We start from the raw sequence: 21898 nt of genomic DNA on the forward strand, positions 1-21898 counted from the left end.
AGGATGTTTGGAAAACCCCCCAATTGGGCAGGAAAATCGAATCAAAAAATCAATTCAATAAGCTGAATCGAATCAAAAATTTTTTTTCCTGAATCGGGTAGCACTAGTAGATAACAGCACCTTACCCGACAGTATGGAGCAGGACCTGCTCTTATTGGAACATTGGTCCTCGACTTGGCAGCTGGGCTTTAATGCCAAAAAATGTAAGGTCATGCACCTTGGCAGCAAAAACCCATGCAGAACTTACACTCTGAATGGTGAGACCTTAGCTAGGACTAGGGCAGAACGTGATTTGGGAGTAATCATTAGTGAAGACATGAAAACTGCCAAGCAGGTGGAGAAAGCTGCATCCAAGGCTAGACAAATGGTGGGATGCATCCGTAGAGGTTTCGTCAGCCGGAGGCCCGAAGTCATAATGCCCCTGTACAGATCCATGGTGAGACCTCATCTTGAATATTGTGTTCAATTCTGGAGACCACATTATCAAAAAGATGTGCGGAGAATCGAGTCGGTTCAGCGAATTACCACCAGGATGGTCTCGGGACTCAAGAACCTCCCATATGAGGAAAGACTGAATAAACTGCAACTATACTCGCTCGAGGAACGTAGAGAGAGGGGGGACATGATTGAGACTTTTAAATATATCACGGGCCGCATCGAGGTGGAAGACGATATCTTCCTTCTTAAAGGACCTTCAACCACAAGAGATCATCCGCTGAAAATCAAAGGTGGGCAATTTCATGGCGACACCAGGAAGTATTTCTTCACCGAAAAGGTAGTCGATCATAGGAATGAACTTCCATTGCAGGTGATTAACGCCAGCAGCGTGCTCAATTTCAAAAGGAAATGGGATATGTATGTGGGATCTCTAGCCGGGTGAAGTCTGGGGGTGGGTCATTAGCGTGGGCAGACTTGATGGGCTACAGCCCTTTTCTGCCGTCATATTCTATGTTTCTATATTCAGGGCTTCCAGTCTCTCCTCGTACGTCTTCTGGCGCAAGCCTTCTATCATTTTTGTCGCCCTCCTCTGGACCGCTTCAAGTCTTCTTACATCCTTCGCCAGATACATTCTCCAAAACTGAACACAATACTCCAAGTGGGGCCTCTCCAACAACCTGTACAGGGGCATCAACACCTTCTTCCTTCTACTGGCTACACCTCTCTTTATACAGCCCAGCATCCTTCTGGCAGCAGCCACCGCCTTGTCGCACTGTTTTTTTTGCCTTTAGCTCTTCGGACACTATCACCCCAAGGTCCCTCTCCTTGTCTGTGCATATCAGCTTCTTACCTCCCAGCATATACGGTTCCTTCCGATTATTAATCCCCAAATGCATTACTCTGCATTGAATTTTAATTGCCAGGCATTAGACCATTCCTTTAACTTTTGCAGATCCTTTTTCATATTTTCCACTCCCTCTTCAGTGTCTACTCTTTTACAAATCTTGGTATCATCTTTTCCTTCTAACCCTTCAGTAATGTCACTCACAAACATATTGAACAGGACCGAACCTCGAGGGACTCCACTACTCACCTTTCCTTCCTCCGAGTGACTTTCATTATCCACCACTCTCTGGTGTCTGTCCGACAACCAGTTTCTAACCCAGTTCACTACTTTGGGTCCTAACTTCAGCCCTTCAAGTTTGTTCAACAGCCTCCTATGAGGAACCGTATCAAAGGCTTTGAAATCTGGATTCTGGGGATTCCCTGCAGATTGATTTCTCCTCTTAAGATTTCGGGAATCCTTTTCGATTCCTCTTTCACCTTTAAGGATCAAATAAATTCTTTGGTCAAGAAATGTTTTTTCAGTTTACGAATACTGAGGAAGGATAGATCTTCTTTCCATCAACACCATTTCTCTGTCTTGGTTCAATCTATTATATATATATTTTTTTTTTATAATTCTTTATTCATTTTTACAACTTACAACAAGTGTAGACATAAATAACATTTAAACTTATAAACATCACTTGAATTTCTATTACAATCATCTTAAATTAATGAAATTTCCCCCCTTACCATATCATATGTAATTTTGTATGTCTTATAATATATTCTTTTCTACTAATCCAAGCACTTAATGTAAGATCAAAAAACCCCACCCCCACCCTCTCAGTGACATTTTATAATATCTCAGCTAGACTATTGTAATGCTATTTATTGTGGTTACAAAGACCTGTCTCCAAAGATTACAGTTGATTCTGAGTACTGCTGCGAAGCTGATTTTTTGAAAAAAACAAATTTGACCATGTGACTCCATTGCGGTTGAGCCTTCATTGGCTCCAGGTTTATCTTAGGATTCAATTTAAATGTGCATGCTTTTACATGGTATTTTCACTCCTCTTGTCCCTCTGCTATGGAACATTTATAGATTTTCCTATGCTGGAAGAGTTTGGATTGTTGAGCACTTCTATCTAAAAATGGAATTAAAGGAATCAAGAACTTCAGCCTTTCTTTGGATTTTAAATTTTCTCAATTATGGAATGAACTCCCTTTAGCTTTGAGAAGCCCTAGCCCTTTCTTATTCTTCTGTAAATCTTTAAAAACTTTTTTATTCGCTAAACATTTCAGAAATTAATCATCTTAATTCTTGTTTTCTTTTAGTTTATCTTTTTTAAATTATTGTTAACTGAGTCGAGCTTTCTCTGGTTGATGACCCAGTATATAAAGCCAAGTTTTAGTTTAGTTTAACAGTGGCGAACTCAGGTAACGAGTACCGTGCAAAATCCCCAGGATCTAACTGCTGTTGAAGTTTCAGGTCCATGTGAAGTCCAGATGCTCCTATTCCATTGCTAGTACTAAACTGTAGACATTTGTGTTTAAAAGAGCAAAATGATATGCTGTGGTTATCATGGATTGTACTGTAGCAGTTGTATTATAAAATTATTATTTATCCCTATATGACAAGGCAATGGAATAAGTATAGAGCATTTCCACTCATAATTTAAATTCTCTTAATGTGAAGATTTAAAAGAAAATGGCATGTGGGGAGAGGGATAGACAGCACCAGTCATTAGTTACTACTTCCTTCTTTGTATTTAGGGTTAACCTGTTGGTTTGTAAAGAGGTGATATTAGTTACCACATTTAATATTGGGTAAAATAAACAAGGCCTGCATCTTGTACATACTATCTGCATTTTTGTTCTTGTTTTTGTTTACTGCCTCTGTATTGCAGACTGTTGGATTTCTTTGTTTGCGTATAGTCACAGCTACAACACTTGTTGCATTTATAGAAACAGGAAAATCAGAAAAATGAAGGCAGATAAAGACTATATGGCCTATCTAGTCTGCCTACTATAAAAATCACCACTCAAAAATCCCCAACACCAAAAAATACTATCAGGGTGAACATAGTTTGCTCTTCCATGGTTCGTTGGTATATGGAGAGGACTCAAATACATTGTAAGAATATTGATAAAAAGAAATAAGAAAAATACATATAGTATACATGCATACTGAAGAATAATTTAAAGGGAGTTTTCAATTTAAAGAAGGTGGAGGTTTTTCTGACCAATGATTGCTCCAAGTATGTGATCAGTACATAAATGCTATCTGGCTTCACAGTTCTGTTTCACTGAGCTCTTGCGGTCTTTTCCTCCACCTATGATATTTGCCACTCCCTTTGTTTGATTTTGTTTGGCTATTGGAGGTCACAGCTTGAGTGGGGGGGGGGGTTGGGTTTTGTTTTGTTTTTATTTTGCTATCTTGTCTACCTATCCATATCATCTACTTAACCCTTCCTTTCCCTTAGAGATCTGCTGTCATTTGCTATACTACTTTGTATTTAGTGTATATTTTCCAATATATAAAGAGGTCTGACTTTTTAACTGTTTGTTTCCTAGGCACAAATTGATCACTACCTAGGACTTGTAAACAAGAATGTTAAAAATTGTGTTGCCAAGTAAGTATTCCACATCTGTTTTATACACAGTTTTAAGTATTGCATGCCTGAAAAGTACATATAAGAACTAATGCTTCAAAATTGCCCACTTTGGTCATCTGACTGAAACATTCTGTTACTATTCTAAACTATTCCAGTGTATCCCAGAAGTAATGGTGAGAATTTTTCTTTCAAAATCCATACTGAATAGGCATCTACATTTTTTTAACTCTGTCTCCTTTTGTCAACTGGGCAGTGCCTCAGCTCATCAGTTTTTCCTTCTGCAAGTGAGTTGAGAAGGTCTTTTCTTCTGCTCTGCATTTGATTTATTATTTTTGGGTTCTTTATCTAAATTCTGAGGCTTCCTGGTGCTACAGAGGTTCCCAGAAGTCCTGGGACTTGAGCAGTGGTTCCCAAATGTGATATATACAATAAAATAATCATGACATTACATGCACAACTTCAGTTGCATATAATTACTCTCATGCATATTCATTATGGATATTCTGAAAATCTGATTGGAGGTCCCCCAAGGCAGGTTTGGGAACTACTGTTTTAGAGCATTATTTCTCAACTAGTGTGCCCTACTGTTTCCTGATGCTCAGGTCCAAACATGTGTTCTACTCTCAGCATTTTGAAATTCCAGTGGTAGATGTATAATATTGTAGGCTGGGCATCCAATATGTGGCCTTTCTGACTTCAGGATGTAGGTGACTTGAGATTTTTAACAGAACATTGCAGAGCTTTTGTGGTGAATATGAAATTTCACTTTTCAGAATAGATCCACAGGTTTGGATCAGTATAAATCATGCTATACGGTAATGGGCTAAAATATTAATGTGGCCTGCACACACAAATATGGATTTCTAATTGTGGTCCACTGAACACAAAATAAAATCCATGTGGTTTGCATGTCCATGGATAGCTGATCATGCAGTCTATTCTTTGAAGAGAGTTGTACATCCCTGGTATAGGTGTTTCTTTCCTGAGAATATATAATTACACATGCCTACCCTACCTACAGCATGAGTCCCCCAAGTAATCTTTCAGTCTCCTTCAGTTCTTCCATCCTGGGCTGGGTGAGAGCATGCATTGAGCACTGGATGACTCGCTCTGTGGTACTTATAAAATAGGGGAGAGACAGAATGGACCAGATTCCTCTATCATTTCCTTTGTGTTTATAATTTGGAAGAGACTGGGGGCTTTCCTTAGTGGTTGGAGTGCCAAAGAGCCCCTTTTTTAATGGACTTTTCTAATGCCATGCAAGCAGAGAAATAATTGAGATCTGCTGTTATAGAATGAACTTTGGTGCATGCTACTTGGCTGAGGACTGAATTAAAGTTTGGAGGGATGGCGGGAGTTGTGGGAATGATGAATTTGTGGTACTTGCTCATAATACACCTCCTACTTCTGTTTTTTGATGCCATTGGAAGCCCAGAGGAATAGGAGGAAAAACTGTCGGGTTTAAAAGAAAAATAAAGCCTGCAAACTCCTGTGGGATTACATTCATGTAATAATTAGATCTTTTCTTAAATCTGTCACACGCAAATAATCCCTTTTCCCCCTTGATCATCTTAGCGTGTCGTCTTGGTACCACATTATACTGTAGATATTTCTTTTGAGGGTGGTTGTCCAAAACTGAACCCAATACTTCCATTAGACCAAGTGACTCATTTATATGCCTGTACTGACAGCAGAGGTATAAAATGTTGGTTCCTGACGCTGCATGGTTTTGGTTAGGCAAGGAATTATGTTTTAGGGGGGGATTAATCAACATGTTATATAATATAATGGGCGTCTTTAGCATTTAGTACGCACTAACATGGTTAGCAACTGTTGATGAATTGTTTTCCTGGATCTGCTTGTTCAAAAAATAATCCAAGATTCTACCACTTTTTTTCTTTTTTTTTCCCCCAATAGGATTCAAGCTAAAATTCCTGGACTAAAGCGCAAAGCTGAATAAATGCCTGCAGTGGTCTCTCTATTGGGAGCTCAGGATTACAGCAGGAGCATTCATTTGTGTTACTGGGGAGAGTCAGGGAAAAACCAAACCTTGACGTTGCAGTGCAATTTCACAGATCTTTATTTTTAGCAATGCAGTGATTAAGGAAAAACATCTGTTTTGACTGCCATCTATTTTCATCATCTTAAGTATTGTAAGCTGCTATGTATGGATTTAAAACTAATTTTTGTTTGTCCTATGTGAAGCACTGGTAAATGTGGAAGGTTTTTGAGAGCTGTACATTAATGCTTCATCCAAGGGGGTAGTCTTTACTGCATTTTTTAAAGAGATTGTAGGCCAGGTGACACTGAGCATTTCTCAGTTTGTGCACTGTGTGTGGTCTGTGAGCAGAGATTTGATTTTGATATGAAATGTTTAGAAGATTGTACTGTTCAAGCAAGAGCGAAGAGACCTTGTTTTTGTTTGGTATGATTGTAGCTGTATTGTGATTTTACTGTTTATCAATTGCCAATATATATATATAGTGTTTCACAAAGCTTGGATCCTTTCAACTGCTCCACAGTGCTTGATATCACACAAGCTTGAAAATAGAAAAATCTATTTCTAAAAACACTAGTATCTGTTGAAAACAAAGTAAATGTAAACTCTGCTCAAAATAACCTGTGTAATGAAGTGTAGGTTGCAGACATTCGTTACTTCAACTTTTGATAATCGGTGGATCGATTATCTTAATACTGCAAATGTTTGGAAGTTTCCGAAGAATTGGAAGTAAAAATACACCTGCAGTTAAAGCTATGCTGAACTAAGTCTGAAATGCATTGTGAAAGTAAACATTCAATATCAATAAAGCTTATAGACCTGATTGGTTTGTGTGGTTTGTGGGGGGGATTGGAGGGAGTATCAATGAACCTAACAACTGAATTCATTAGTGCAATAGTTGTCAACACAGTTCTCAGGATACACTCAGCCAGTCAAGTTTTCAGAATTTCCAGAGTGAATATGCATGAGGGAGTTCACATGCACTGCCTCTTAGGCATGCAAATCTATCTCATGAATATTCATTGCAGGTATTCTGAAAATCCAAATGTCTTGAGGACTGCTGCATTAGTGTTAAAACTGTGTTTCTATGTGACAATAAAAAACGCTTATTGGATCTTTAGTGGAACATGGTGTCTACAGAATGATCCTGGTATATGGGCTTGGATGCTTGTGGTTTATAGCTGTTGTATGAATGGCTTATGTAGCTATTTTGGTATCAAATTTCCATGAACAAGTGCATGATGCTGATAGTCACTTTCTGAAAGATCTTGTGACTCTGGCAGCCTTCAGGTGACAAATCTTGAATCTGCTCAATGAAAGGGCAAGTGGCATCTTAAACTAATCACTTTTGAGGCATGAGATTTAGAGGGCCAGAATCTGCTTGCTGAGATACATGATGTGAAAAGTTCAGGGAGTGGCTAAAAATACTTGAAGATGCATGGATGGGGGAAACCACATTTACTTACCATAACAGTATCCAGGGACAGCAGGCAGATATTCTTGCATATGGGTAATGTCATCCATGGAGCCTGGTATGAACAATAGTAAAAGTATACTTGCACTTTAAGTTTTCAGAAACTCCAGCCCTGAGGCCACATGGCTTCTCTTTTCCTAAAAGATACCTTATAAGAAAGCAACATCTGCCAATCAGTGTGTAAATGTAATTTAACTACTGAAACCTCTCCAACAGACCAACATGTCCAGTTGAGTACAGAGATCCTTGCTTAAAATATGACAATGGCTAGAAAGAAACAAGCAGAGAAAGGGAAAGGGTTCTGGGTGAAGAAAAGAGAGAAACAGATATGCTAGTGGCAAACTGTTGGCACATGAAAAAGTCTGGATCAATAAACTTTTTTCAAGACATGAGACAAAATGTGGTGTCATTAACATCCATCTTGAGCAAACGGACCAACCAGAAATCACAGACTTCTGGTCTCTGCTTTCTCAACTAGGCTTTGCCAAACAACCCCCTATCAAAACCCACCAAAAAGGTCACCAACTAGACCTAGTAACTTTCTCTTCCAAGGAACAGGCCTCCCCCACATTTTACTGGAAACAAGACAGTTGGTCAGACTCTCTCTGGTCAGATCACCATCTCTGCACCTTCTCAATAGGATGCCAACTTAAACCCCCCAAAAACAGCAAAACTAGAACCATCAAAACACACACTACCAGAGGAAAGATTGACCCAATGGAATTCTGGTCCTGCTTTGAAACAAACACCAAGCAAACCGAAGAAACGGAGAACCTCATGACCACCTGGATTGAGAACAGTACTAACATACTAAACGAAATTGCCCCCATCAAGACTCGCAGAACAAGAACTACAAATCACGAAGGCTGGTTTGACTCAGAACTGCTGCTAGTAAAGAAAGAGCTCAGAAAAGCAGAAAGAGCATGGCAGAAATCAGGAACCCAAGAACACAGACTAACCTGGAGACATAAACTAAAAAATTACAAAAACCTCATTAACGAAAAAAGAAAAAATTACTCCCACAAAATAGGTAACATTAAGACCAACAGCAGTAACCTATTTAAATTGGTTAATGACCTTTACAACATCGATACCTTCACAAATATATATGAAGAATCCACTCTCACTGCCAACTCCCTTGCAGACTTCTTCAACAACAAGATCCAAAGATTAAGATCAACTTTACCTACCAAAACCAATTCCCTCGAACAGTTCCCCATCCTCCCAGACCCTAATACACCTAACTCAGACCCGGGTATAATTAAACCAGACCCAGGAGCCAGAACAAACCTTAGTTGGAAACAATTCTCAACAATTGACTGGAAAACCTTTAATACCAACTATAATAAATACAACCACTCCTTCTGCAAATTGGACACATGCCCACCAAACATCATGAAAGCAGCCCCGAGCCACTTCAAAGCAAACATGATGACATGGGTTAACTCCCTATTATCCGCAGGAATCTTCCCACCAGAGCAAGGTCACATCATGATTACCCCCATTTTAAAAAACGCAAAAGAATCACCAAACTCCCCCTCCAACTACAGACCGATCGCAAGCATCCCCATATTCACCAAAATAGCAGAAGGGGGGCAGTAAAGGTAGAACTCTCCACATACCTAGAAAAATTCAACATCCTAAGCGACTATCAATCTGGCTTTCGCACGGAACACAGCACCGAAACCATCTTAGCCACCCTTCTTGACCATCTCCACACGCTCTTTAGTCAGGGCTCTAGTGCATTGATTATACAACTAGACCTAAGCAGTGCCTTCGACCTGGTCGACCACACTATACTCCTTGAATGTCTCACACATTGGTATCTCTGATCAGGTCCTCAACTGGTTTCAGGGGTTCCTAAAAAATAGATCCTACAAAGTACACCAGAACAACGCTTTCTCATACTGCTGGGAAAACACCTGCGGTGTACCGCAGGGCTCCCCTCTATCCCCCACCCTGTTCAATATCTACCTAGCCTCCCTAGGTAACCTACTACACACCCTCAAACTCAAATTTTTCATCTATGCAGATGATATCACATTAGTCATCCCTTTCACTAGTTTCTCACCTGAAACACTTGATTACATTACAAATATCCTCAACCAGATTGAGCTCTGGATGCTAGCATTCAGGCTGAAACTAAATTCCGACAAAACAAAATTTTTTCTGGCCTCCCCCAATGACAAAATCAAGGACACCACTATCCAACTGAAAGGAAGGCCTTTCCCCCTTGAAAACACCGTAAAAATCCTGGGTGTTACGCTGGACAGACATTTATCCTTAGAATCTCACACCGACCTCAGCGTCAGGAAATGCTTCACGGTACTCTGGAAACTCCGAACCATAAAAAAATACTTCAATGACTCCTCGTTCTGCCTTCTAGTGCAATCTGCCATTCTCAGCATTCTAGACTACTGTAATATTATTTACTTGAACTCCATGAAGAAAACTACCAGGAGACTAAAAGTGATCCAAAACACCGCCGTCCGCCTCATCTATGGCCTAAAGAAATGGGAACATATCACCCCTTTCTACCACCAACTTCACTGGCTGCCTTTCGAATCCAGAATGCTCTTCAAATTCGCATGCTTCTGCTACAAATCGGTAAATGGCCTCTCGCCAAGATACATCAATCCCCTCTTTAACCTTTACTGCACCAACAAGAAATCCCGCAGAATTCAACTGTTCGCCTACCCCTCGCTTAAGCTCTGTCATCTTAAAAGATTCCTAGACAAAACCTTCGCCTTCCAAGCAGCCAAGATGAACCCATGGATCGCCCAAATGATTCTCGAGGCTCCCACTTACCTCGACTTCAGAAAAACACTCAAAACTTATCTATTCAACAAACAAGCCCCCTAACACCCCCTCTCCGGAATTACCTGGCCACACGCCCAACCCTTTCCCCCCTTTATTGATCGCTGTCTTCCAGCTCACTTACCCTCCTCCTTCTTCATCAGCCAAGTTCGGCTAAAGTTGTAAATCCAATAAATTGTGGTAAATCGGCCCGTTTGGCCCTGCCCCCCCCTCTATTGATCGCTTTCCTCCTTCTCTTCTTCCCACTTCCGCTTCTTCAGCCATGTTCGGCTGAAGGTGTTGTAAATCCAATACATTGTTTGTAAATCGGCATGTCAATGCGGATCCTAATGTAATTGTTGTGAACCGCCTAGAACTCGATGGGCATGGCGGTATATAAGAATAAAATTATTATTATTATTATTATCTTTGGAATAAAATTCAGTAATGTTTCAGTCTCTGCTACGGTATTGTGAATGAAAGAGGCAATACTTCTTATGCCGACTCATTGTTATGAAACTTTTAAAAGAAGTTGTAAATTGTGCTTCTGCAGGCTGTCAAATATGGTTCTTAAAACATCCATGTTAAAGTACAAAAACAGCCAAAGCATAAAACTCAACCAAATTTATTTGATGTGCTAATAAGAATGTTAAATCACAAAAAACTGATACAGAAAAATAAGTTCATGCAATAAAAGTTTAATTTACAGTATGATACATTAGATTTTGGAATATACAGTACATAAAATGAAAACAATAGAAACTTAAGTTTATTTTCATTCACATATATGACTATATATTGCTCTTTAGAATCATTTTGACAAATTACTATAATGTATTACTATACTGTATACTGTGACTTTTCACAGTCATTTTTTTACAATCATTATTAAAGGCCAACATTACAACACAGGTGCAAATTAGGTGATCACCCAATTGATAACTTTGTAATATAAAGAAGGAACAAGAGTAAGACTGCATAGAGAACATTATTGTGTTTGACAGCTTCATTATCTGAAGTTTAATATAAGGCATTGATACTAAATTATATATATGTATGTGATTAATTCACCGACTTTGCTGAAGCATTTTTTGGGTAAATATTCATAATCTCCATTTTAGAGAAGCTTTCTTTTTCACTTTGATTCATCTAAACTAAGGGGGAGTTGTCAACACGGATTACAATTAAAATGTATTTTAGCCCAGGTCCCAATCGTATGTAATCAGTTAATGATAACGAGTTAATGCTAAAATAACACATCTTAACAGTAGCCCACATTGATAATTACATTCATCAAATGACCAGGTACTATACAACATAAAGTGAAGCTGCTTATCTGCAGTAGGGGTTCTCTACTAACGTATGTGGCCATTCCCCTGCATTGGTGTCACTCTACTAATACTGCAGTGGTTAAGTAGCATTGATCCAACCCTCAGGAAGGCAAGCAGCAGGTCAGTGCCTGGTTTATCCTAAGAACATAAGAATAGCCTTACTGGGTCAGACCAATGGTCCATCAAGCCCAGTAGCCCATTCTCACGGTGGCCAATCCAGGTCACTAGTACCTGGACAAAACTGCCTGGTTTATCCTACTGCCTATGCTTATCTATTATAGATAAGCAACTTTTCTATCTTCCTCAATAAGCTGGATGAATTTACCACACAAGGGAATTCATAGACATTTTTGACTGACGAATCCATGAGGAGAAAAAGGAGACAAAGTTACAATAAAATTAAAGATGAAAAAAGATAGGGGAAAAGGGCTGAACACAACTGGTTAGGGTAAATTGTTCATCTCCCAGGAGCAATTTACCCTAACCAGTTGTGTTCATCCCTTTCTCCTATCCTTTTTCAACTGTAATTTTGCCTCCTTTTTCTCCTCATGGATTCATGTCAGTCAAAAATGTCTGAATTTCCCACAGGTTTTAGAGTACTTAAAAAAAAATGTTTTTGGAGTGGTGCGTAAATGTACAATAGATGCAGAGACATGGTCCTCTAGCATCAGCCCAGCCTGTGAATATGCAAAGGATATGCATTCTGCTAGTCAGCATGACTAGTCTTCTTGGTAACTGGAACTCCCAATTGGTTAGGGTCACAGAAACTAAACAGTTGAGATGTAGTCCTATCTGATTTAGTTTGATCCAAGTAGTAGGCAAGAGCATGTGACTTTGGAAAGAAAATGTGTAAAACAATGAACTGGTTGAGATGAAATTCAGAGACCACGTTCTGTAAAAACTTTGGCTGAGTACAGAGAACAACTTTGTTGTGATAAAATCTAGTATAGGATGGATTTGATACCAGTGCTTGTAATTCGCTGACTTGATGTGAAGAAGTAAGCACAATCAGGAAAGTAACTTTCCAGGTGAGGTGTTTTAGTGAAGCAGACAAGAGGGGTTCAAATGGTGGCTGCATAATTAGAGAAAACAATAAGCAAATCCCAGTCCGCTGAGAGTGGTGGAAGCTTGGTGTGGTAAAGCCCTTCATGACTCTGGAGACCAATGGATGCATCAAGATGGGTTTATTAGTCAGTTGAGTATGAAAAGCACTGATTTGCACTGAGATGAACACATACAGAAGAAGTTTGAAATCCAGAATTGGAAAGATAAAAGATAGTCTAGTACAGGGATCTCAAAGTCCCTCCTTGAGGGCCACAATCCAGTCGGGTTTTCAGGATTTTGCCAATGAATATGCATTGAAAGCAGTGCATGCACATAGATCTCATGCATATTCATTGGGGAAATCCTGAAAACTCAACTGGATTGCAGCCCTCAAGGAGGGACTTTGAGAACCCTAGTCTAGTAGTAGATACAGTAGAGTAGAGCAGTGGTTCCCAACCCTGTCCTGGAGGACCACCAGGCCAGTCGGGTTTTCAGGCTAGCCCTAATGAATATACATGACAGAGATTTGCATATAATGGAAGTGACAGGCATGCAAATCTGCTCCATGCATATTCATTAGGGCTAGCCTGAAAACCCGACTGGCCTGGTGCTCCTCCAGGACAGGGTTGGGAACCACTGGAGTAGAGGACAGGTGACTGGATCCAAGAAGTGGAAATAGAAACATGATGGCAGATAAAGGCCAAATGGCCCATCCAGTCTGCTCATTCGCAGAATCCACTACCTAAGAGATCGCATGTGCCTGTGCCTGTCCCGGTCCCATGCTTTCTTGAATTAAGACCCAGTCTTTGTCTCCACCATCTCTACTGGGAGACTTATACAAAAAGGGTGGTAGATGCATGGAATAAAGTGTTTCCTTAGATTACTCCTGAGCTTATTACTTCTTAACCTCATTCAATGCCCTCTCGCTCTGGAGTTTCTTTTCAAATGAAAGAGACTTTCCTCATGTATCTATGCCACATAAGTATTTAAACATCTCTATCATAATCTCCCCTCTTCTGCCTTCCCTCTAAAGCAGGGGTGCCCAAATGGTCGATCACGATTGACCAATAGATCGCAAAGGAAATGCAAGTTGATCGTGTTGCCTTTGCGATCTTTACTTCCTCCCCGAGCCAGGCCAGGCGTGTACAAGTGCCGGACCCACAAGACTTCACCTCCAACGTCAATTCTGATGTCAGAGAGGAAGTTCGCTACCCTCTGTCGTCTTCCACTCAACCAGTTCTGACCCAGTCCTTCACTTTGGGGCCCATACCAAGGGCACTCAGTTTATTCATTAGATGCCTGTGTGGAACACTGTTAAAGGCTTTGCTAAAATCTTAGTACAGCACATCTAGTGTATGCCCTCTATCCAATTCTCTGGTCATCCAGAGAAATTGATTAGATTTGTCTGACAATATGCCTCTACTGTTGCCTTAGGTCTTGTAATCTACTGGATTCCAGAAACATCACTATTCTCTAATTTAAAAGCGTTTCTAGTAATTTACTTACCACAGAAGTCAGATTTACCGACCTGGAGTTCCCTACTTCTTCCTTACTTCCACTTTTGTGGAGCAGGACCACATCCTCCCTTCTCCAATATTCCAGTACCACTACCAATTCAAGAGAAGCACTGAAAAGGTCAACCAGAAGAGCCACCAGAACTTCCCTAAGTTCCCACAATACCCTTGGATGTACCCGATCCAGCCACATCACATTGTTCAACTTTAGTTTAGCAAGCTCCTCACTAACACATTTACATTGATAACAGAATTTAGTACAGTAGACTCTCAGTTAACTGGCACCCATAGGGATTGATAGATGCAGGATAAATGTAGTTTCTGGTTGCTTGAGAGTTACTATTAAAAATAGGCCTAACTAATATACCCCATACTTTGCCACACCATAAACTGTTCCAGACAGTGGTAGGCAAAGTGTGAGCGTACTCAGGTGTGGTGTGCTGTTTACATTTAATTTCCACTAGAAATTGATTTTATTTTCATTTTTATTTAAAGTATTATAGTATTAATAAGATTTTTTTCTGGTTGCTTGAGAGTTCTGGTTAACTGAGTTCCGGTTAACAAAGAGTCTATTGTAGATGGTGATGCTTCAATAATGTTCAAGATAGATACCAGGCTGTGAGTGCCAATGAAGGAGAGAACCTTTATTCTGAGTTAGTAGAGTTGGAAATAACTGGAGCAGGATGGGATCCCAATTGTTGAGTTGAATCGAGGCTTATTTTTGGCGAAGTTTGAGTAGCGTTTTTCCAATTAGTGGTATTGGAGGAAGCGTCCTTGCTAGTCAAAGAGAAAGGCATTGGATTTGAGATGGCTGGGGTTGAATAGTTTGAAGCAGTAAAATGGCAAATTGTGGTTGGTCTGTTGGGATTCCCCAAAATGTGAAAATTTGACATAAAGTCGTTGTGTGGAGTGACCACTCATGAGGTTGGAGAAGTCTGCTCATTTTGTCTATTAGGCAGTTTTCTTTGCCTGCTAGATATACTGTTTTGAGGAAGATGTGAGCAATTGCCCAAGTCCAAATTTGGATGGCTTTTTGGCAATGGGGATGAAAGCCTGTGCTACCTTATTTGTTTATGTAATACATGACTTATATGGTTCTGCAAATGATACTGAAAGGTGAACAGAGCATTGCAGATCACCCGTAATTCTTGTAGGTTGATTTGTTGTGTTTTCTCAATAGGAGCCCAGATTCCTTGAGTGACGAGGCTGGCTAGGTGAACTCCACCACTGAGAAGTGAAGCATCTGTTATGAGGGCTTTCTGGTGGGGAGGAGGTTGGAGAGACTTAATGGGTTTAGCCACCAGTAAAGTGATTGCTGAAATTCTGGGGTGACTCAAAGGCATGCAGAAAAGGGGTCTGTAGCTTGAATACTACAACTATTATTATTTCTTTTCTTTTTAACTTTATTTTGGCCAACTTGAAACAGTATACAAACAAGGCACAGCAATCAGTGTTCACAAAGAGTAGCAACATCAACAGCAAAGGTATCCGAACACGAGTAATACAAAATGGTCACAAAACCAATAGTACCTGCTTCAAGTTAGACAGGTTTACATTTTCCCCCATAAAGTCCCTCCTCCCCCTGCCCCTCCCCCCTCCTCCCCAACCCCTCTCCCCCACCCCCCTGAAGCTGTGGAGTGTGCCGTAAGCAGTGTTCTGAACCGTTACCAAAGAGACATATACGCAGTCAGTGCGAGCCCCTGCTGTGAACAAAGGAGACATTCACACACCGCCATTTCTACCATACTATTATGCCAACATTGCATAACCAGAGGCTCTGCAGCCATCCACACCAGAAGAATAGTTTTTTGGCCAAAAGAACGCCCACCATGCAAAAGCAACACTCAACATCGTGGTAACCCTGCTACTCCAGTTCTTCAGTCAGACCCAGCAAAAGAATATGGTAGGACCATTCATACTTGTGCTCCACCACTGTCTCTAGCACCTGAAACACTCCGTTTCAAAAAGAAGACAAATCAGGGCATTCCAAGAAATGATGTAATAGAGAGCCCTGACCAGCCTTATATTTAAAACAACAATCGTCATCCCATAAACCCATGTTTACTCCGGGATCTACTGATGTAAGCATTGTGGAGAATTTTGTATTGAAGCTCCTGGAGACCTGCATTAAGGCCAAGGGAAGCCACCAAGGTAAAACTTTGAGCAAGATCACGGTCCAAAACTGCACCAGGATGGAAAAATACAATGCAGGGCGCCTTTCCCGTCCCATACCATACCACACTGCTAATTTATTGTGGGACGAGGAATTGCCCCAAAAAAGGTGATTCAACTCTGTGAAAAACATACGAGGTGATCCCTGAGAAAGAGAGAATACATAGTGGCGTGCCTGCAGATAAGCAAAAACGTGATTGGGAGGGAGTTGCCAAGCCTTCTGGCACTCGGAAAAGGAGAGAACAGAACCACCATCTGCCATGGTCAGGTGACCGAGAAACCTACAACCAGATCTTCCCCAGCCCTCAATGACAGACCCAGCAAGTCCAGCTGAAAAAGCCGGGTTGCCCATGAATTCAACAAAGGGAGGACCACGGGCTTGTCCAATAAAACTTTTCCACCACTCCCAAGCCTTTTTCAAAGCACGCAACATAGGTGTCAACTGAATCTGCCGATCTTGCACATGCAAGGCGGAAAACACTGTATGTGGGTGGGCTTCTTCCAGCTGCCACATTTTAGATGGAGCGAATTTGTAAGTTCCAGTACAAAGCTCATGGAGCCAACACAGTAAAGCCGCCACATTATACAAGCGCAAGTCTGGGAGCTGCACCCCCCCCCCCCCCTCTTGGATCTATCAAGGATAAGTTTATGAAAACTAATATGAGCTCTACGACCCCGCCACAGGAAGGAAGAGATAATGCCTCGATACACTTCAACATCTCTGCACCACACCCACAGGGGCATCTGTAAGGGGTATAACACCTTAGGCAACAACACCATCTTGGTCAAGGCTACACACCTCAAAAACGAAATTGGCAACTCCTGCCACCTTTGGCATAAGATTTTGATATGACCTAATTTGTCAAGGACATTTGTGCGTTATAGGACACCGGGATCCCGATGCAAATAAACCCCCAAATATTTGAGAGTGCCTACTTAGGTGGAATAGAAGGTAGCGACTGAACGTCATGGAAGGAAGAGACTGCCAGTGCCTCCGATTTGTCAAAACTGATACATAAGCCCAAAAAGGAACCAAAGTCCTGAATAACAGAAATAAGGATAGAGACATCACGTACCACTGAATCTAGAAAAATAAGCATAGCATCAGCAAAAAGATTAATTTTGTAAACCTGAGGGCCCAACTGCACGCCCGGCAAAAGGGCATGCTGCCGAATTTTGCATGCCAGAGGTTCCAAAGCTAACACAAAAAGCATGGGTGAGGGTGGGCACCCCTGCCTCATTCCCCGTTGTAAAGAAAAGGGGGGAGTAAGGTCTCCATTGATTAAAATCTAAGCTGTTGGCACCCAATACAAGGAACGGACCCCTGCTAAAAACATGCCCATAATGCCAACCTGCAGCAGAAGCCAAAAAAGGTGGTCCCTGAGGATCTTATCAAATGCTTTCTCGGCATCTAAACTGGTAATAATAGCATCCCCTGGGGTCTTTTCCCCCGCCTACAGCACCTGCAGTGCCCGGAGTACATTAGTGGAGGCATAGCAACCGGGAACGAACCCAGTATGATCAGGATGTATCAAGAAAGGAAACACCTCCCCCAATTGTGTAGTGAGTATACTGGCAAATAGTTTAATATCCTGGTTTAATAAGGATATAGGACGATAAGAGCCTACTAGTTCCGGGTCCCATCCGGGCTTCAGTAGAACCACTATGGTAGCATGTGTCAGACAACCCACATTCTGATCCAGGGTGCATAAAATCCCGCCTAAATCCCGGAACGGCCATAGCATTTGGATCCCCAAGATTTTATAGAATTCTGGCCCCAGGCCATCTGGCCCCGGTACCTTTGCTAACTTAAGTCACTTCAGGGCCCGTTGTATCTCCTGCCCCACACCGGCCCATTCAGAGCTTCCGTCTGCTCAGGGGTGAAAGACGGGAGATAAAGGTTTCGAAAGAATTGGCTCCGGGCCTCCACATCACAACTGCCTTTATCATATAAAGATTGGTAAAACTGTAGGAGAGCTGCCTGTATGTCTGAAGAGGTTGTCAGAGAGACCCCATAGGGAGACTTCACATGAGAAATGAACTGCTTGGAAGACTTAGGTTTTATAAGACGTGCCAAATGTTTACTGGTGCGATTACCCCAGCGATGAAGTCAATATTTATACAATTGAATATCCCGTTGGGCCCAGTGGTCCAAAAGTTCGTTAATATGCTTCCGTACTGTGACTCACTGTTGGAAGGATCTGCGCAAACAGTGAAGCTGATGAGACAGAGATACCAGTTCGGCATCTCGGTTCTTATGAGTATGAGCCAAGTTCTCTAAGATTTTGCCCCTCATGACTGCCTTGGCGGCTTCCCAATAGGTGACTGGGTGGATACCATAATTGGAATTTTCAGATAGAAATTGAGCCCAGGCCTCCTGGAGAAAACATGGAAATCTTTGTCCATATAAAGAGTGGGACTCATCTTCCATGTTCTCGTAGTGGTTCCCATGGCCACCCAGCACGCCATGCCATGCCATGATCTGAAACCACGGCATCCTCAATGTCAGTGGCTCTAACATGGGCCAACAATGATTGCTCCAAAAGGATGGAGTCTAAATGAGCATGGACTTTGTGTACATGAGAAAAATGCGTAAAATTGCGATCGTCCAGATGGAGGACTCTCCAGATATCAAGTAGTTCAAGCTCATGCATGAGAAAATTCACCCCTTCCCTTCTCTCCCCTTGGATCTTTGCCTGGGTGGATTAAAATCAATGGCTGGGTCAGAGGTAATATTAAAATTACCCCCTACCATTATCCTGTAGCCCTGCCCTCCGGCCAATTTAGCTAGTAAGTTGGAAAAGAACTGGTGAGAATATATATGTTAGGTACATAACCACAACACACTGCAATTTTTTTCCCCATATTCTCCCCACCAAATTATATATCTCCCCTCCGGGTGTTGGAGCGTTTTATGCATCAAGCATGTCAGACTTTTATGGAACTATACAAAGTAGGGTAAATATAGTCAATTACTGATATTCAATTCATTAAAAATGGAACAGCAGGGCCACCCCACACTGCCTTCCAGTAAAGGAAGAAGACACCATCTCCCATACCCAGCTGACTTTCAATTTAAGATGCTCTGTCTGCCTGAGATGTGTCTCTTGCATCATCAGGTCTACTTTTAATCTCTGACAGTAGGCAAGCACCTTATAATACTTGATGGACAAGTGCAGGCCATTAACATTGAGGGTGGCTATCCAAATACTAGCAATAGCCAGTAGGTCTTAAAGAAAGAGATTGTACAGAGAAACTAACATAGAAAGGCAAAAGTTGGCCTCCCAGCTGCCCCCCCCCAAAAAAAAAAAATGGCACGGCATGCCGGATCTGCAAGCGGACACTAAGCTCCCCCAACAGCACCCTCCACAGACTTCCCCTCTCGCACATCCCCCTCCCCCAAAAAAATACAGCACCCAGAAAAATCCACCCCCCCAACCATCCCCCCCACCCCAACCACAGCAGCATCCACACTGCTAACCCCATTGAAACACACACTCTCCCACTTGTAACCCTCCCCCAACAAACAAAAACAGTAATGAACAGCATGGTTGGAACCCTTGAGGTAAAACAAGATTTAGAAAGCAGCTCTCAAGAAAGAAAAAGCCCACAGCACAGGCATGCCAGGCCACCACAGCCTCACAGGCCAGGCTTCTGGCTGCTCAGTTCGATCACCCAGCTGGTCAAGTACACTCCCAGTCAGGAACCCCACAAGGTCTAGAATACCTGCAGTCAGACAGACCCAGGCTACCAGATGAACTCAGTCATGGCAGCAAATAAAGGTAGTGTCCCAGACACATAATGAAGTCCCGAGCTGCCCCCCAGAATACAAAAGCAGGTAGGCATAGGAGTAAGAAGAAAAGAGATAAAACAAATCACCCCTCAGCGAACACTTAGGCTTATCTCGAGTGGCTCAGTCCAACGATAATCCTCAGCCACTCCCCACTAGGCAGAAGGCGGGAGACTGTCCAGGAAATGCCTCAGCTCCTCCGGTTTTATGACAGTAAAGATCTGATTATTATGTGTCTCCCACACCTTAGCGGGATACTGCAAGTAAAATTTTATCCTTTTGGCAAAGAGTTGGGAACACAGTAGTGTCATCGCCTGTCGTTGCTCCGCCATCCACTGGGAAAAGTCTTGAAAGAGCAGGATCCGTGTCCCAGAGTAGTCCAAAGAGCGCACCCTTTTATAGAGGTCCAGAAGATGTGCTTTAACAGTATAATTGTGAAACCTGGCTAACACAGGCCGGGGCCAGGCTCGCTCCTCGATTTCGGCATGGCCCCATGCGGTGCACTCTCTCCTCAACCACCTGACCTGCAGTGCTGGATAAGCCCAATTGTTGAGGAAGCCAAGTCTCCACAAAAGCTGCCAGCTATTCATCCTTAACAGACTCCAGTAAATCAATAATACGAAGATTTTTCCAACATCCTCTGTTTCTTGGTCTTCCACCCGGTCCATGAGCAGCCGCACTGCCATAAATCGCCTCTCCGAAGTGGCCGCGAGGTCTTCTTGCGCAGAGATGCAGTCTTCGAACTGTTGGATCTGCATCGCATGGCCTGCCAGTGCGCTCTTTACATCCTTGAGCAAAGCGAAGAGTTTGGCCAATTTCTCAAGGAGCTGGGCCAATTTCTCATCAAGGAGCTGGGACATGTGTCTCATCAAGACCTGCATGATCGCCTACGATTCTCCCACCTGAGTCTTCGCCGTCTATGTTGCCATTTTAACCTGCACAGAGGGAACCCTGTCTTTCCCCGAGCGCAGTGTTTTAATTGACATAACACCCTGTGCAGAGCTAGAAAACGGGGGAAATTCTCCAAAAAGAATCTAGGCGACTCAGGCAATCTGATAGGGGCGGTTGTAGGAAGATAGCTAGGGTTCCAACGGTGTAAAGATCAGAGGAAACAAGTATTCAGTGCGAAGCAGAGCACACAGGCATCCACTCAGGTTCCAGCCATCATGTGACCCCCTACTATTATTTCTATAGTGCTACCAGACATACACAAAACTGTACAGAGTCACGAAGAAGACAGTCCCTGCTTGAAGGAGCTTCCAATCTAAACAGAAAAGATAGACAAACAGGATCCATTAGGAGGATAGAGTTCACTGTGGCACTCTGAGATGAAGGTGTGCAAGCAGAACTACTTATACGGTGGACACCATATGACCTGGAAAGCGTAACATCTGTCTTACATTGAGATATATTCACGAGACTGGAAGAGGTGCAGGAGATTATCGAGCCCCTGTTGAGGTAAGAAAGCGTGAGTCTGAAAGGTGTTTAGAAGGGCTCCTATGAACTACAGTTTCTGAGTTGGAGAAAGGTGCATCTTCTGGGGCAAGATATTAAAATGTTGTGGCAGTTTTTGACAAAATTTTGTTAGGGAAGCAAAAAAAAATTCACTTTGAAATGGAGCTCTCTCATTGATAACTGGGAATCCCTGATATTAAGATATATAATCAGGTCTTGTTACACCATCTCAGAGACTGGATTTTTAATACCAGCTTCTATAAGAGTGTATTCGCCCATAGCATTTACATTATCTACTCCATGCGAATCAAGTGTGGAGTAGTGGGAATCTTATTTCAACATGGCACACATGGAAGGAACTTTTCAGTTTATGGCATCAAACACCTGAGAGTAGTGCACTATTACTGTTGATAGGTAATGCTGATGTTCCCCTCAGGTTTGG

General features: G+C 42.0%; 1 protein-coding gene across 3 annotated transcripts in view; it reads left to right on the forward strand.

The window, feature by feature from the left end:
- RTN4 (reticulon 4) overlaps positions 1-6703 on the forward strand; it is a 165007-nt gene extending 158304 nt beyond the window's left edge. For 2 of the 3 annotated variants that reach the window (XM_033936835.1, XM_033936834.1), the window contains exons 8-9: positions 3841-3899; positions 5799-5975. In XM_033936835.1, the coding sequence (XP_033792726.1) occupies positions 3841-3899; positions 5799-5841 (102 nt within the window). In that variant the 3' untranslated portion in view covers positions 5842-5975. Of the gene's footprint in view, positions 1-3840; positions 3900-5798 lie in introns of all 3 variants that reach the window. The other variant, XM_033936833.1, reaches the window with a different exon arrangement.
- Positions 6704-21898: the final 15195 nt, after the last annotated feature.

Source organism: Geotrypetes seraphini, chromosome 3 (assembly GCF_902459505.1).
Source record: "Geotrypetes seraphini chromosome 3, aGeoSer1.1, whole genome shotgun sequence".
NCBI lineage: Eukaryota > Metazoa > Chordata > Amphibia > Gymnophiona > Dermophiidae > Geotrypetes > Geotrypetes seraphini.